General features: G+C 49.2%; 1 protein-coding gene across 1 annotated transcript; it reads right to left on the reverse strand.

Annotated features, from left to right (window-relative positions):
• Positions 1 to 2,760: 2,760 nt before the first annotated feature.
• On the reverse strand, positions 2,761 to 14,801 carry ITPA (inosine triphosphatase). The gene is made up of 8 exons (XM_053574479.1): positions 14,642 to 14,801; positions 12,439 to 12,496; positions 12,284 to 12,348; positions 11,567 to 11,640; positions 9,407 to 9,438; positions 7,999 to 8,114; positions 5,239 to 5,315; positions 2,761 to 3,218 (listed from the first exon to the last, which is right to left on the reverse strand). Exons 1-8 carry the CDS (start codon positions 14,705 to 14,707, stop codon positions 3,077 to 3,079), a joined length of 630 nt encoding a protein of 209 aa, XP_053430454.1. The 5' UTR covers positions 14,708 to 14,801; the 3' UTR covers positions 2,761 to 3,076.
• Between the last annotated feature and the right edge of the window lie 2,039 nt (positions 14,802 to 16,840).

A 16,840-nucleotide genomic window follows, 5' to 3' on the forward strand; every position in this document is an offset into this window, starting at 1 on the left:
ATACACATTTTAAGTGATGTTACCTATTTGCTGGGCACCTGTAGCACAGTGGTTATGGTGCTGGCCACATACACTGAGGCTGGCGGGTTCAAACCAGGCCACGGCCAGCTAAACAACTGCAACAAAAAATAGCCATGCATTGTGGCAGGCACCTGTAGTACCAGCTACTTGGGAGGCTAAGGCAAGAGAATCACTTAAGACCAAGAGTATGAGGTTGCTGTGAGCTGTTGCACCACAGCACTCTACCAAGGGTGACATAGTGAGACTCTGTCTCAAAAAAAAAAAGAAAAAATGATGTTACCTATGTGTTACTTTCCAAAGTTGAATTGAAAGTACTGTTATTGTTTAAGTATACCTAGACATTCTACACATATCCATTTTACCTGCAATTTGCACACTTTTGCAACAAGATCTCTTAAAATGTGTATATATATTTTTGGCACCCCCAGTATATTTCACAGTATTGCAGTAGCTAAAGTCAAAAACGGGGACAGAAGGCCGGGTGCAGTGGCTCACACCTGTAATCCCACGACTGGAGGCCAAGGCGGGTGGATTGCCTAAGCTCACAGGTTTGAGACCAGCCTGAGCCAGAGCCAGACCTTGTCTCTAAAAATAGCCAGGCATTGTGGTAGGTGCCTGTGGTCCCAGCTACTTGGAAGGCTGAGGCAAGAGAATCACTTAAGCACAGGACTTTGAGGTTGCTGTGAGCTATGATGCCACTGCACTCTACCAAAGGTGACAAAGTGAGACTCTGCCTTAAAAAAATAATAATAATGATATTAATGAAAAAAAAAAAAGAATGTTCTGTCCTTACCCTCATACACCACCTGAGTTTATGGGAAAAAAGTTTTCAGAAATGTTGAACTGTTTAACCCAGGCCATGGGCCACCTTGCCAGGACTGATGGGGACCGCAGGGAACTCTCTAGAGCTGCTGGTGAGCACAGACAAAAGCCTGGGGGTGACCCTCCAGGCTGAGGGATACCAGCCCCATCTGCTTCCTACCTGACCTCCTTACTAAAGAATCACCTGCAGGAAACACAAGGAGGTCTATGTGGGTCCCCAAAGTCCCTCCCAAGGAACAACCTCACTAGTCCCAGCAAGGAGCCCAGCCTCCTGAAGGGCCTTAATCTCCAGACTCAACTGAAGTATGTCAACCCGGCTGGGGTTAAGGACTCCATCCCCTTTCCCACCATAAAAATGAACTTGGGGACAGCATAGTAGTGGCTCATGCTTATAATCCCAGCACTTTGGGAAGGTGAGGCAGGAGGATCACTGAGGACAAGAGTTCATGACTAGCCTGGGCAGCACAGTGAGACCCTATCTCCAAAAAATAATAATAATTAACCTGGTGGGGTGGCATGTGCCTGTAATTTGGAGGCTCAGATGAGAGGATCATTTAAACACAGGAGACCCAGCCTGGGCAACACAGTGAGAACCTATTTTTAAAAATTGGCATTGGGGGGCGGCGCCTGTGACTCAGTCGGTAAGGCGCCGGCCCCATATACCGAGGGTGGCGGGTTCAAACCCGGCCCCGGCCAAACTGCAAGCAAAAAATAGCCGGGCGTTGTGGCGGGCGCCTGTAGTCCCAGCTACTCGGGAGGCTGAGGCAAGAGAATCGCTTAAGCCCAGGAGCTCGAGGTTGCTGTGAGCTGTGTGAGGCCACGGCACTCTACCGAGGGCCATAAAGTGAGACTCTGTCTCTACAAAAAAAAAAAAAAAAATTGGCATTGGGGCAGCGCCTGTGGCTCAGTGGGTAGGGTGCTGGCCCCATATACCAAGGGTAGTGGGTTCAAACCCGGCCCCGGCCAAAATGCAACAACAACAACAACAAAAATAAGTAAAAATAAAAAACTCGGCATTAATCATGAAGTAACGTTTTAACTGCCTGAATGTGTAACAGCATAAAGCAAAAACACTGGACACTCCACACAGCCCCGCCCTGCCCAGCAAAGGCCATGGAGTCTGCCTGGGCAGGGGCACCCCTCCATGGCTGGGTGAACAGCACAGATCTGGCGTGGAGGTCAGCCCATGATCTATGACTTAAAGAATGCAGTAAGGGGCAGTGCCTGTGGCTCAGTCGGTAAGGTGCCGGCCCCATGTGCCGAGGGTGGCAGGTTCAAACCCAGCCCCGGCCAAACTGCAACAAAAAAATAGCCGGGCGTTGTGGCGGGTGCCTGTAGTCCCAGCTGCTCGGGAGGCTGAGGCAGGAGAATCGCGTAAGCCCAAGAGTTAGAGGTTGCTGTGAGCCGTGTGACGCCACGGCACTCTACCCGTGAGACTCTGTCTCTACAAAAAAAAAAAAAAGAATGCAGTAAGAACACAGGTGGAGATGCAATGCTTCAGCTCACGATGTCACCTTCCACTCAGTGCCTCCCTTGTCCTCCACCTCCATCCCTAAAGCTTCTGGCACCCACCAAGGGGACTTAGGAGACAGGAACCTACCTACAGGAGGGTTCAAAACAGACATACCAGGCTCGGCGCCTGTGGCTCAAGCGGCTAAGGTGCCAGCCACATACACCTGAGCTGGCAGGTTTGAATCCAGCCTGGGCCCACCAAACAACGATGGCTGCAACCAAAAAGTAGCTGGGCATTGTGGCAGGCGCCTATAGTCCCAGCTACTTGGGAGGCAGAGGCAAGAGAATCGCTTGAGCCCTGGAGTTGGAGATTGCTGTGAACTGTGATGCCAAGGCACTCTACCCAGGGTGACAGCTTGAGGCTCTGTCTCAAAAAAAAAAAAAAAAAAATACAGACATACCTGCTTTATTTTAGAAACATAAGCCATTCAGAAATTTTATTTGCTTCACTTTAAAAACATCTAAGACTATATGGTTATTCCCCCAAACCCTCAATCCTGCCAGGCCAGTTTTAACACCCAAGCTCTCTTCGGGTTCTTAGGCCTGGAAGCTGTAGGGGAGATCACTGAATCCTTGAGGGCACAAGGATGGTATCAACTTCCTCTAAGCAGAGCCAGCTGCTCCTTCAGACAGGGCTGGTGAGGCTGCCTTAACACCCCCGGAAGGGGCAAACCTGAAGGAAGTACTTGAGGGGTGCCTGTCCGATGGGGGAGGTCTCAAGCTAGTCCTCCCCAAATCCCTTGTCCAGGTGGCCTCCCCCAGCCTCAGGGGAAGTCAAGCTGCCAAAATACTCCTGCAGCTTGAGCAGAGCCCTGAAGCGATGGGAGATGGCGTTCTTCTCAGCCTTGGGCATCTCCGCGTACCTGAGGGATGACAATTGCAGCTCAGAGAAGAGGGATCCCAGATTCAGGGAGGAAGTGTACCCCCACTCTACACCATCCCACCTGGGAAACCTGAAGCTCACAGAGCCCCTGGGAAAGGGGAATAGGGAACACCAGCTCCTGGCAGCCAGTTACTTTTTAAAAATAAAATCAGAGCGTTCAATTTCCCTGTAGGTAGAACCCATAATAATGAGCATGGAGGGATATTAAACTTGCTTTCATGTGCCCAAAAGTCCCTAGGGAAGCTGGGGAGAGGGGATGAACTGCATGTTTGATCAGCTTTGTCATCTGTTGACAGGAAGCACTGGGGCTTGACAAAGCAAACACAGCAGTCCTCTCTAATGTGCTGGGGGCAGGGGCCCATCCTCTGTGCCAGGACTCTGGTGACATGAAAATCTCACACCCACCTGTGGTCTTCAGACTTGCACCGTCCAATACAGTAGCCACTGGCCTCCTGTGGCTATTTAAATTAACCACAATTGAATAAAAATAAATTTATTTGGATCTGCACCTGTAGCTCAGTGGCTAGGGCGCCAGCCATGTACACCAGACCTCGCGGGTTCAAATCCAGCCCGGGCCTGCCAAACAACAATGGCAACTACAACCAAAAAATAGCCGGGAGTTGTGGCGGATGCCTGTAGTCCCAGCTACTTGGGAGGCTGAGGCATGAGAATCGCTTAAGCCCAAGAGTTTGAGGTTGCTGTGAGCTATGACGCCACAGCACTCTGTCAAGGGCCACAGCTTAAGACACTGTCTCAAAATAAATAAATAAATAAAAATTAAAAAAATAATAAAATAAATTTAGTCCCTTAGCCTAACCCCATTTCAAGTACTCCAAAGGCATATATATGGCTAGTGGCCACGCAACTGGACAGCACAGATAGAAAACATTTCTGTTGGGCGGTGCCTGTGGCTCAGTGAGTATGGCGCCAGATCTATATACAAAGGGTGGCGGGTTCAAACCCGGCTCCGGCCAAACTGCAACAAAAAATAGCTGGGTGTTGTGGTGGGTGCCTGTCATCCCAGCTACTGGGAGGCTGAGGCAAGAGAATCGCTTAAGCCCAAGAGCTGGAGGTTGCTGTGAGCTGTGACACTATAGCACTCTACAGAAGGCGACAGAGTGAAACTGTGTCTCAAAAAAAAAAGAAAAAGAAAGAAAACATTTCTGTCACCAAAGGGTTTCCTGGACAATGCTTTGGTTTTTTTGTTTGTTTTTTGAGACAGAATCTCACTATGTTGCTCTTGGGAGAATGCCATGGCGTCACAGCTCACAGCAACCTCCTTGGGCTTAAGTGATTCTCTTGCCTCAGCCTCCCAAATAGCTGGGACTACAGGCACTCGCCACAATGCCCGGCTATTTTTTGTCATTATTGTTTAGCTGGCCCAGGCTGGGTTTGAACCTGCTAGCCTCAGTGTATGTGGCTGGCGCCGTAACCACTGTGATACTGGCACCAAGCCATCTTGGACAATGCTTTTTCACAATGTCCTCAGCCTTGCCTGGCTACTATGAGTTCAGAGGCCACATTCCCTAAGGGAAGCCTGTTTCCAATAATGTCCCGTGTAAATATAGGGATATTAGTGTGAAATACTCAGATCTGGTACTTGAAGACTTAATGTGGTACCTACCAGAGGATGTAAAAGTGCTAACATTTTCCCCATCTAGATGGCACAGTCAGAAAATCATCCTACAAAATTGTCAAGTTTCTATATAAATAAGCCAAGGCAAGGGAGGGGAAGCTACTGGTCACACAGCTGGTCTGGGGTAAGCTGGTGCCCAAGAGCTCCACACTCCCAGCCCTGCCTAGTCGCCTCCTCCACACTGTGCACTAGGCCACCCAGATTCCTTGTGGTTCACCCCAGCAGAGCTGCCTCCAGCTGGAACAGCACCTTCAGAGCCTGCCCCACCCACATCTGCATGCCTGCCCTTAGGCGGGGCAGCCACCCAACCCAGACCACAGCTATCCTGACCCCACATCCCAGGGAAGAAACAGGGGCTCCTCACGTCTGCTTGTATCCATCAGGCTGAAAGCAGGGGTCCCAGCCAAAGTCCCGGCAGCCTCGTGGCATCACAATCTGGCCCTGCCACAGGAAAGAGGACAGGTGTGTAACCAGGGATAGAGGGGGTGGGTTAAGAGGGCAGCCGCCAGGCTGAGTTTGGTTAGTTTATGAACTTGAGGAGACCCTATTTACTCAAGATATAGTTTCAAGGGGTCTACAGGACCTGCAAATGTTTGCTAAGTCATAAATAAAATGCCGTGGGGCAGCTGTTGCCTCACAGGGAGGAACTATGTACTTGATCTGTCTACCAACATCTCTGGGGCCACTTTCCCTCTATACCTTGGACAAACTGTGACTTCACTGAAGAAAAATGAGTCAGCTTTGAAAACTGGACAGAAAGCATTTCCTCCTAATGGCAAGTTAAGAGCTCTGGACTTTGTATGCAAGCCCCAGGCCTGCTACTGTTAACAATATTCCTCAAAATACAGAAAGGTTCTAACAGTGAAGTGAGATACCATAATAGGAGGTACTCATCCCAGCCGCCAACACGTAAATGAGCCCAGTAAGTACTAGCTGTAATAGGCAAATTCCAAAACGAAATGCTATAAAGAGAACAAACTATAATCCAGTGACATGAAATGTCATGTTGCCATCAAAGTAAAAAAAAAAAAAAAAAACTCACTGGAAAATCATAAGGGAGGTGGTAGATAATGGGGATTAGCCACATAAATGCCAAGTCATTTGCCCAAAAGGCAAATTCTCTTTCCACTATGGGGAGCTGTGTGACCAAGGCCAATAACCAAACAACTCTGAACCTCACCCATGCAGTGTTTTTTGACCACCTACAGTGGGCCAGGCACTGTTATTAGAACTAAGGCCTGGTCTTGTTCTCACATAATGGACGTCTCAACATAGGCATCACAGCAATAATTTTTTATTTTTTTGAGACAGAGTCTCATTTTGATGCCCTTGGTAGAGTACCCTAACATCACAGCTCACAGCAACCTCAAACTCTTGTGCTCGAGAGATCCTCCTGCCTCAGCCTCCCAGGCAGCTGGGACTACAGGTACCTGGCACAACACCTGGCTACTTTTTTTTTTTTTAGAGATGGGGTCTGTCTCTTGCTGAGGCTGGTCTTGAACTCCTGAGCTCAGGGAATCCACCTGTCTCAGCCTTCCAAAGCGCTAGGATTAGAGGCATAAGCTATCACACCCCACCAGCAGTCAAATTCTTAAAATCAGTTTGGTAAAAACAAACAAAAAAAAAAAGTTTGGTAGAATGGTGGTTGCCAGGAAAAAAGGTAGTTTTTCTTTTTTTTTTTTTGTAGAGACAGTTTCACTTTATTGCCCTCGGTAGAGTGCCGTGGCGTCACACGGCTCACAGCAACCCCCAACTCCTGGGCTTGGGCGATTCTCCTGCCTCAGCCTCCCGAGTAGCTGGGACTACAGGCGCCCGCCACAACGCCCGACTATTTTTTGGTTGCAGTTTGGCCGGGGCTGGGTTTGAACCCGCCACCCTCGGCATATGGGGCCGGCACCCTACTCACTGAGCGACAGGCGCCGCCCAAAAAGGGAGTTTTTCAAAGGGTATAGTCAATTTTACAAAATGAAAAGGTTCTAGAGATCTGTTGTACAACAACAAGCATATAATTAACACTACTGTACACTTAAAAAAAATGTTGAGATGGTTAAAAACGAATTTGAGGAGATGTGGGGGGGAATAGTTAAGATGGTAAATGTTGGGCGGCGCCTGTGGCTCAGTGAGTAGGGCGCTGGCCTGATATACCGAGGGTGGCGGGTTCAAACCCTGCCCCGGCCCAACTGCAACAAAAAAATAGCTGGGCGTTGTGGCGGGCGCCTGTAGTCCCAGCTACTCCGGAGGCTGAGGCAGTAGTATCGCCTAAGTCCAGGAGTTGGGGGTTGCTGTGAGCTGTGTGACGCCATGGCACTCTACTGAGGGCAGTAAAGTGAAACTCTGTCTCTACAAAAAAAAAAAAAAAAAAAAGATGGTAAATGTTATATTTTTTACCACCACTACCATCATCACCAAAAAATTTAACCAGGCAGGGTTAGATAAAACAGCTATGGACAGGTTCCCAGTGGCACCTCTGGATTATACCCTTAGCAGGAGTGATGTACCACAAGGCACAATCTTGCCATAGGGTGAGCAGGCCAGCCAGGAGGGTGGTCTGGACCCTGGGAGAAGCAGCTGGACCTGAGGATCAGACAGGCAGTGTGGTGTTGAATGGCAGCTGGAGAAGGAATGCCGCTAGGCAAAGGATAAAGACCCTATATGAACACAAGCTGGAAAGGCTGTGAGACATTCAAGCACCTTGGCAGTGGATAAGGAGAGTTGAGCTTAGAGAAGTCTAGGCTACAGAGTAGCTTTGGGAGTTGTCACCTTCAGTTTGCAGTCTGGGTCCATCAGTCCTCACTAGCTGTTAGCCAACAGCTAACAGCTGTTTAGTCCCTGAAACACCAGCCCCAGGGTCAAAGAGTCTTGGGGATTGACAGCACAATTGTGTTTGTCCAGGGGCGCCTCTCAAGAATTTAGATAACTGTCTCAGGAGCCATTCCTGCCACTGTCCTGAGATTGACAGCATTTTTAATTACTCTGCCCAGGGGCGCCTTTCAGCCAAGCCTTCAGTAACTAACTCTGGTCCCAGGATGCCCTTCCCACCACTGCCATGCAGAGGACCCCAGGCATGGCTGGCAGCAGAGCCCCAGGCATTACATGGGGGATTGGAGATCAGGTGGGTACACACCAAGGTCCGGCCCCTAAATAGGTGCACAGGTTCACTCGGGTCCCCAGTGCTGAGTGCAAATGTGCAAAGTGCGTAGGCTGACTTGTCCTGGAAGCCGGCAAGGAGCTGGTAGAGACCTGCAGGTGGGGACAGGGAAAATTAGGCTCCAACTGGGGGTGGAGAAGGCAGCTATAGCTTCTAACTCTTTTTTTTTGCAGTTTTGGCCAGGGCTGGGTTTGAACCCACCATTTCCGGTATACGAGGCCGGCACCCACTCCTTTGAGCCACAGGCACCGCCCTTCACTCTTAACTTCTGAGAGGGAGCCAAGCCCAAGGCAGGGGTAGGTTTGAAACTGAAGGTGGTCTGGTATCCATACCTCCCTCTGACACAAACTAACACACAGCTTTGGGCTTTGGTATGTCAGAAAATCAGCCAATGGGAGGTGCCTGTGGCTCAGTCGGTAAGGCGCCGGCCCCATATACCGAGGGTGGCAGGTTCAAACCCAGCCCCGGCCAAACTGCAACCAAAAAATAGCCGGGCGTTGTGGCGGGCGCCTGTAGTCCCAGCTACTCGGGAGGCTGAGGCAAGAGAATCGCTTAAGACCAGGAGTTAGAGGTTGCTGGGAGCCGTGTGAGGCCACAGCACTCTACTGAGGGCCATAAGTGAGACTCTGTCTCTACAAAAAAAAAGAAAAAAAGAAAATCAGCCAATGCAGTGTGGTCCCATTCAAAACTAACCAACTGTAAAGGCATTTTTTTTTGAGACTGAGTCTCACTTTCTTGCCCCCGTAGAGTGCGTGGCATCATAGCTCACAGCAACCTCAAACTCTTGGGCTCAAGTGATCCTCTTGCCCTCAGCCTCCCAAGTAGCTGGAACTATAGGCACCCATCACAATGCCTGGCTATTTTTAGAGACAGGGTCTTTTTTTTTTTGTAGAGACAGAGTCTCACTGTATGGCCCTCGGTAGAGTGCCGTGGCCTCACACAGCTCACAGCAACCTCCAACTCCTGGGCTTAAGCGATTCTCTTGCCTCAGCCTCCCGAGTAACTGGGACTACAGGCGCCCGCCACAACGCCCGGCTATTTTTTGGTTGCAGTTTGGCCGGGGCTGCGTTTGAACCCACCACCCTTGGTATATGGGGCTGGCGCCTTACCGACTGAGCCACAGGCGCCACCCAGAGACAGGGTCTTGCACTTGCTCAGGCTGGTCTCAAATTCGTGAGCTCAAGTGATTCACCTGCCTCGGCCTCCCAGAGCGCTGGGACTACAGGCATGAGCCACTGTGTTCAGCCTGTAAACTAACCAACTATAAAAAGGCATTTATAGATGGGAAAACTGAGGTTCCATGGTAGAGTAGAGGCTGGAACTCAATTACTAACTGGGGTCCTTTTCCTAGACCACCCTCAGAGAAGAAAAAAAAGGATGATACCTTCAGGCTTTAACTTCTCAAGAAACCACTTTCTGCAAGAGAAATACAAGGAAGTCAGACACTGGGAACAGACGGATCTTCTTACACCTTCTTACGTAGGATGTGCCCCATGGGCAGCCATGGAGAAATGAAAAGTAATGTCTCAAATCAAAACAAAGAAAAGTAATCCAACAGGAAAAAGGAAATAGACACAAACATGCAAGACACCAAAGAATCAATAAACAAATGAAGGACTCAACCTCACTGGTATATAGGAAAATGCAAATTAAAACTGCATGTGGGCTCAGCGCCTATAGCTCAGGGTGCTGGCCACATGCACTGGGGCTGGTGGGTTCAGACCTGGCCTGGGCCTGCTAAACAAAAAACTAGCCGGGCATTGTGACAGGCACCTATAGTCCCAGCTACTATAGGTGAGGCAAGAGAATCACTTGAGCCCAAGAGTTTGAGATTGCTGTGAACTGTAACGCCAGGGCACTCTACCAAGGGCAACAAAGTAAGACTCTGGGGCAGTGTCCATAGCTCAGTGGGTAGGATGCTGGCCACATACACTGAGGCTGGTGGGTTCTAACCTGGCCCAGGCCAGCTAAAACGACAACTGCAACAGAAAAAAAAAATAGCCGGGTGTTGTGGGGGCACCTATAGTCCCAGCTACTTGGGAGGCTGAGGCAAGAGAATTGCTTAAGCCCAAGAGTTTGAGGTTGCTGTGAGCTGTGACGACACAGCACTCTACCCAGGGTGACAGCTTGAGACTCTGTCTCAAAAGAGAAAAAAAAACAAATGGCTTGATGCCCATAACACAGTGGTTATGGTGCCAGCCACATATATGGAGGTTGGTGGGTTCGAACCCAACCTGGGCCAGCTAACCAACAGTGACAACTGCAACAAGAAATGGCCAGGCATTGTGGTGGGCGCCTGTGGTCCCAGCTGCTTGGGAGGCTGAGGTAAGAGAATCGCTTGAGCCCAGGAGGTTGCTGTGAGTTGTGATGCTACAGCACTCTATTGAGGGCGACATCATGGGACTCTGTCTCAATAAAAAAAAAAACAAAAAACTGCATGTGGTACCATATCACATCCTCAATTTGCAAAATAGTAAAAAGTCATAATAGTCAGTGCTGGTGAGGAGGTGGAACAACATACACTGTAAGCATAAGCATAAATGGTGGCTATTGCCCTGGAAACAGATTTGTCACCCAAGAGTTAAAGAAAACCCAGGAACAGCACTTATGCCCCATGCAGGAGTCTTCAAACTGGTGTTTCAATGCCCTAGAAATACACAAAAACTTTCTAAGGGGGTTTAGGGCACTGAATAGTTTTTTTATTTTTATTTTTTATTTTTGAGACAGAGCCTCAAGCTATTGCCCTGGATAGAATGCTGTGATGTCATAGCTCACAGCAACCTCCAACTCGGGTTCAAGTGATCCTCTTGACTCAGTCTTTATTTTTATTTTTTTTTTTTTTTGTAGAGACAGAGTCTCACTTTATGGCCCCAAGTAGAGTGCTGTGGCCTCACACAGCTCACAGCAACCTCCAACTCCTGGGCTTAAGCGATTCTCTTGCCTCAGCCTCCCGAGCAGCTGGGACTACAAGCGCCCGCCACAACGCCTGGCTATTTTTTGTTTGCAGTTCAGCCGGGGCCGGGTTTGAACCCGCTACCCTCGGTATATGGGGCTGGCGCCTTACTGACTGAGCCATAGGCGCCGCCCAACTCAGTCTTTATTTTTTTTTTTAGTAGAGATAGGTTCTTGCTTTTGCTGAGGCTGGTCTCGAACTCATAAGCTCAAGCAATCCACCTGCCTCAGCCTCCCAGAGTGCTAGGTTTACAGGTGTGAGCCACCGCACCTGGCCTGGGCATTGAATAGTTTTAAGGAAATCAGTTTTCAGATCTCAACTTGCTTTTTTCTCTTTCCTGAAAGTTATCTGCCTATAAATGTACTTCTCAAATGGGAGGGTCCCCTTTCCCATCTCCATTTACACAATCTCATTCTCACACTTTACAAACGAAAGGCATTGCCTCTCCCCATCTCTAATTTTTCCTCAGGACACTGTGAAATATTGGTGTTGATGCCAATATAATGAACAACATGACCTATAGAGTAACCATTTTGCAGTTCTAGTAGTTTCCTGCCTGGGGCCCTGTAGGGGGACAAAGAGGGAACTTACATGTAGGGGCCAGGGAGACCTCCCAGGGCATTGAAGCACAGACAGGTATCCTCAACCAGTACAGGCCCTTGTACCTGCAGCACAAGGACATGCAGCCCTGAGACTCATTACCAACATTAGACTCAGTCCCCCCCCTAAACTCCCAGGTCACCCAGGCTGGGGCCAGGTTCACAGCTAGCTGAGATCTGCATAGTAGACAGTTTCATATTAAGAGCAGTTAATCTTTTATCTTCAGTTTAGAGATGGGGACACAAAAACTTTGGTAGGTTGTAAAGCTTACTCCAGGCACAGCAATGGGACAGCTGAGATCACACCCAAGTAGCCTGACTCTTAACCTGCTCCTTCTCAGCTCCACAGAGATGTGTGGAGTGTGGGGGTAGATTTGCATGTAGGGAGAACATAGGTCTGAAATGTATGTATCTAAGAACTGGGGGAGGAGGGGAAGAGGGAAAGGGGACAAAGAAAAAGAAACAGAGAGAGAAAAAGAGACTGTATAGTGGTGGTCTGGGGGAGACATCATGCCGTTAAGACTGGGAAAGGAAGGCAGTGTTCCAAGGCCAATATTAACTGACTCCAGACTGGATGGATCTGAGCAGGTTCTAGAAGTCACAACAAACTGTGCCTACTCTGTTGTTCCCTGCCCATCCCCAGCATGCAGAGGCCCCAGGAACCACCTGGACAAGAGATGTCAATGTGGGACAAGGGCAGAGTAGGTACCTGGCGAGCCGCCTCCTGACACTTATGTATGGAAATCTCATCTGGCTCTCCCTGGTACTCTGGCACTTATCAAGAAAACAGATACACAAAGTCAAGTCACAGGGAGACAAAGAAATGGAACCATCTTTTAAAGATAAAACAAAATGGAGACGTACAGTCAATTTTCTGTGCCACCAAAGTGCATGGTAACTTATCTCCTAGAATCTGAATGACCTGTTCCAAAATGAAAGAACATTTATCACCATCTGCTAATGATTCACCATTACTATATGAGCTGTCATCTACCTTTCCCATCACTGACTCTCCTGCCAGTCCCCCAGAGCTTACCAAGTTAGGCCCATGAGCTCTCCACCCCAGCTATTAGGGTCCCCCCCTAGAAAGCCAGCCCCCTCCACCTTACTTCTCTATTCCTTCTTCTTTAGACCTCTGCTTGTGCTAACCACCCCATCCCAATCCAAACACCCTCTTTCTTCTCAGTGCTCCCAGAAACCTTACCTGTCCTCTTAGGCCTGGAATACCCTATCAGAGGTTACTTAGAATTTAGAAGGCCTGAAACTTGGATGGGAAAAATACCTCTTTATTTTTACTAACCCTTAACTGAAATTTTGCACCTTTCCAATTATGAATAAAGACAACAAAACAAAATAGTATTAGCAGTTCCTGTGACTTTTGTTTTTCTTTCTTTTTCTTTTTTTTTTGAGACAGAGTCTCAGGTTGTTGCCCTCGGTAGAGTGCCATGGCATCAGAGCTCACAGCAAACTCTTGGGCTCAGGTGATCCTCTTGCCTCAGCCTCCCAAGTAGCTGGGACTACAAGTGTCTGCCACCACACCCACCTATTTTTAGAGAGGGCATCTCACTCTTGCTCAGGCTGGTCTGGAACTGGTGAGCTCAAGCAATCCACCCACCTCAGCTTCCCAAAGTGCTGGGATTACAGGTATGAGCCAACACCACCAGCCTACGTGTCTTTAAATGTGAGAAGGCAATGTTCTCAGCCAGAGATTTGGGATCTGGTGCGCACCATCCCACATGGGCTCTGTTCAGAGTGGCCCTGCCTGTCTACTTGACTGGTCTGATCCCAAAACCCCAAACCTTTAATCAGTATAAGGCTCCGGCTCCTGAGGAGGCAAAAAAATGCCATCCGTCCCTATGCTAGGGACAAATGAAGTTTCTCTCAGAATGTACCTCATTGGTCTGCCTCAAATATAACCGATGGGTGTCATCCTCTAATCAGATACATGACCTTATCTCCTTGGCTGTGGCTGACAGAAAAGGGGCTGATGTCTGGCAGAAGCCTCACTGTCCTCTACACCAGCAGGGGAGAAAGCAGGAAAATCCCAATAGGTCTAGGGATAAGCAAACCTACAAGGACAGGATAGCCCCCAGTAGAGTGCTAGCATCATAGCTATGGGAATACTCAGGTCCTGTGGGACACCATAACAATTTATTTGGACAAAAGACACGTGGTGGCTTATAAAAGCTCCCTATGTGTCTGTTACTTACAGGCAGAGACGTTCTATAAACCCTAAGAGTCCTCTCAACTAGCTACAAAGTTCCTGTAGCATCCCACTCCCTCATTTTTTTTTTTTTTTTTTTTTGAGACAGTCTCACTTTGTTGCTTTCGGTAGTGTGACGTGGCGTCACAGCTCACAGCGACCTCAAACTCTTGGGCTCAAGCGATTCTCTTTTCTCATCCTCCCAAGTAGCTGGGACTATAGGCTCCCGCCACAACGCCCGGCTAGTTTTAGAGACCGGGTCTTGCTCAGGCAGGTGTCGAACTCCTCAGCTCAAGCTATCCACCCGCCTCGGACTCTCAGAGTGCTGGTATTACAGGCGGAAGCACTACGGCCGGCTCCATCCCTCCTTTACTTCTCTCTATAACGCTGCGAAGCAGACGTCTCACATTATCCCTATTTCACAGATGCAGAAAGAAGCTGGAACATTTCTGGACCGTGATGGGGCGTATATTCAGTTTGGAACCTAATTCCACGCCCTTTCTGGCCTTTGCAACCCCCAGACCAACAGTGAGACCTTTATCAGTCCCAGAAAGGTATTCGAGGCCCCGATATGGGGTCTAGCTCAATAGTGATATTTGAGAAAGCAGCTAAGGGCCCCAGCCACTACTCTGGCTCCCCCAGCCGCTGACCTCGCAAGCCCTGTGCTAGGATCTGTCAGGCCCTTAAGCTTTTGCCAACCCCAGGGTGCCCCAGGCCCTTCCACACAGCGGGGTCCCGCCCCCTCCTTCCCGAGACGAGCACAGAGTTCCCCCTCCACGCCTCTGCCCACGTGCCTCCCTCCAGCTGGAAGCCCCCTCTCTATTCCCAGCCGCCTCCCGGTCGGCACCGAACGCCCTCCGACACCTCCTCCAGCTTTTTGGCGTTCCCTGTGACAAACACGATCTTTTTCCCGGCTAAGGAAGCCGTCATGGTGAGCCCAAGTTATCCCGCGGAGCCACCGGAAGCCCCTCAGCCTCCAGTCTCAGGACATTTCCGTCTGGTAGCGGAAGAGGGAGCCCTAGTTTCCGGTCTGAGAAGCTTGGAAGGCTGACTGGTATACCTAGACGCGCTTGGGGACGTGCGTTTGCGTGCTGGCGGCTTCGCAAGACTGGAGCCTTTTAATACGAAAGACTCCCCCCTCCCGCCTAGAAATGCAATATTCGATGCTAAAAGGGACCATGTCCACTCCTGCTTTCTTCTCTTTGATGGGGGCTCCGAGGGAAGCAGATACCGGTTAGGTGCTCTGGGAAATTTGTGACTGCGTCAGAAAACAGTCTTCTAGGCAAAAGCTCCGAAATCTTCATCCTGACCTCGTCTTCAGCTCCGCTCCCTGAGCTCTCCTTGCTGCCAACTCTGCATTATAATTTGCATCCTGGACACTGCACTCTGCTTGCCACCTGGAACCCTGTAGCAGTAGCTCTTGAATAGCCACCTCTGCCCAGGAGGGGTCAGTGTTCTTATCAGGCTCTTCAAGGTCATTCTGATGCTCATCAAAGTGTGGAACCCACTTCTTTGAGTGGTGACCTGTTTTCTGTTACTGAAGTAGAAACACTAACCATCCACTCACGTAGAGCCGTTGGAGGAGTGGCCAGGAGTGGCCCCTTGGGGGCAGAGGAGGGCCAGAAATGCAGGAGGACATCAACTACCCAGTTAAGCAAAGGACACTTCTTGCACTTAAAGAAAGTAAAAATATTTCTCCTAGATTGGCCGCAGTAGCTCACGCCCGTAATCCCAGCACTTGGGACGCTGAGGCAGGTGGATTGCCTGAGCTCATGGTTTGAAACCATTCTGAGCCAAGCCAGAACTCGTCTCTAAGCCAAGCCAAGCCAGCGTTGTGGCGGGCGCCTGCAGTTCCAGTTACTTGGGAAGCTGAGGCAAGAGAATCGCTTAAGCCCAGGAGTTTGAGGTTGCTGTGAGCTATGATGCCACAGCTCTCTACCAAGGGTAACAAAGTGAGACTGTCTCAAAAAAAAAAAAAAATTCTCTCTAAAATATTGCAGGGAAATACTCTACTTCAGCCTCTAATTGCCTGATGGCAGGACATAAATCTTCTACTAGAGACAGTTTATAGGCTCAGAGAAGGTACCAGCAGGCACCAGAGGAATCTGGGTGATTCTACATTTTTCTGCCTTTTAAAATAATAGAGCTGCTTTATCGTTTGTCTTGTCACTATACAAAATTTATGACTATATTAAAATACTATTTAGGGCGGCGCCTGTGGCTCAGTTGGTAGGGCACTGGCCCCATTTACCGAGGGTGGCGGGTTCAAACCCGGCCCTGGCCAAACTGCAACCAAAAAAAAAAAAAAAATAGCCGGGTGTTGTGGCCGGCGTCTGTAGTCCCAGCTACTCGGGAGGCTGAGGCAAGAGAGTCGCTTAAGCCCAGGAGCTGGAGGTTGCTGTGAGCTGTGTGAGGCCACGGCACTCTACCGAGGGCCATAAAGTGAGACTCTGTCTCTACAAAAAAAAAAAAAAATACTATTTAAGCAAGGCCCCTAAGCCACTGCTTTAAGATAAATACTTTTGAACTGAGGCCTCCCCTTAGTAATGGGTACACCATGTATTAATAAATAAATTTCTGCTTGGTTTCTTTTTTTTTTTTTTGAGACAGAGCCTCAAGCTTTTGCCCTGGGTAGAGTGCTGTGGCATCACAGCTAAAGGCAACCTCCAACTCCTAGGCTCAAGCAATTCTCCTGCCTCTGCCTCCCAAGTAGCTGGGACTACAGGCGCTTGCCACAACGCTCAGCTATTTTTTTGCAGCTGTCGTTGTTTGGCAGGCCAGGCTGGATTCCAACCCGCCAGCCCAGGTGTATGTGGCTGGCATCTTAGCCGCTTGAGCCACAGGTGCCGAGGTTTCTTGTTTTTTTTTTTTTTTAATTTGACTTTTGTTTTCAGGAGGGTGTCTCAACTAAGAACCTAAAAAAGGGAATGAAAAGAAATTATGTTTTCTCCTCTATGCCCTCAGAGGATCTTGTCAGGTCCTATCAATTGTTTTTTGTTTTTTTTTAGAGACACAGTCTCACTTTGTTGCCCTTGGTAGAGTTTGCCATGGTGTCACAGCTCA

Source organism: Nycticebus coucang, chromosome 21 (assembly GCF_027406575.1).
Source record: "Nycticebus coucang isolate mNycCou1 chromosome 21, mNycCou1.pri, whole genome shotgun sequence".
In the NCBI taxonomy this organism is placed as follows: domain Eukaryota; kingdom Metazoa; phylum Chordata; class Mammalia; order Primates; family Lorisidae; genus Nycticebus; species Nycticebus coucang.

What these genes read in the sequence shown, in the direction of transcription:
- ITPA (XM_053574479.1), bottom strand. Translation starts at nt 14,707, where the DNA reads ATGACGGCTTCCTTAGCCGGGAAAAAGATCGTGTTTGTCACAGGGAAC. An exon ending in ACGCCAAAAAGCTGGAGGAG is followed by an intron (nt 12,497 to 14,641) that starts GTGTCGGAGGGC and finishes ATTTTGGAACAG; the next exon opens with GTCATTCAGATTCTAGGAGA. An exon ending in TATTTAGGGGCCGGACCTTG is followed by an intron (nt 5,316 to 7,998) that starts GTGTGTACCCAC and finishes TTCCTGTGGCAG; the next exon opens with GGCCAGATTGTGATGCCACG.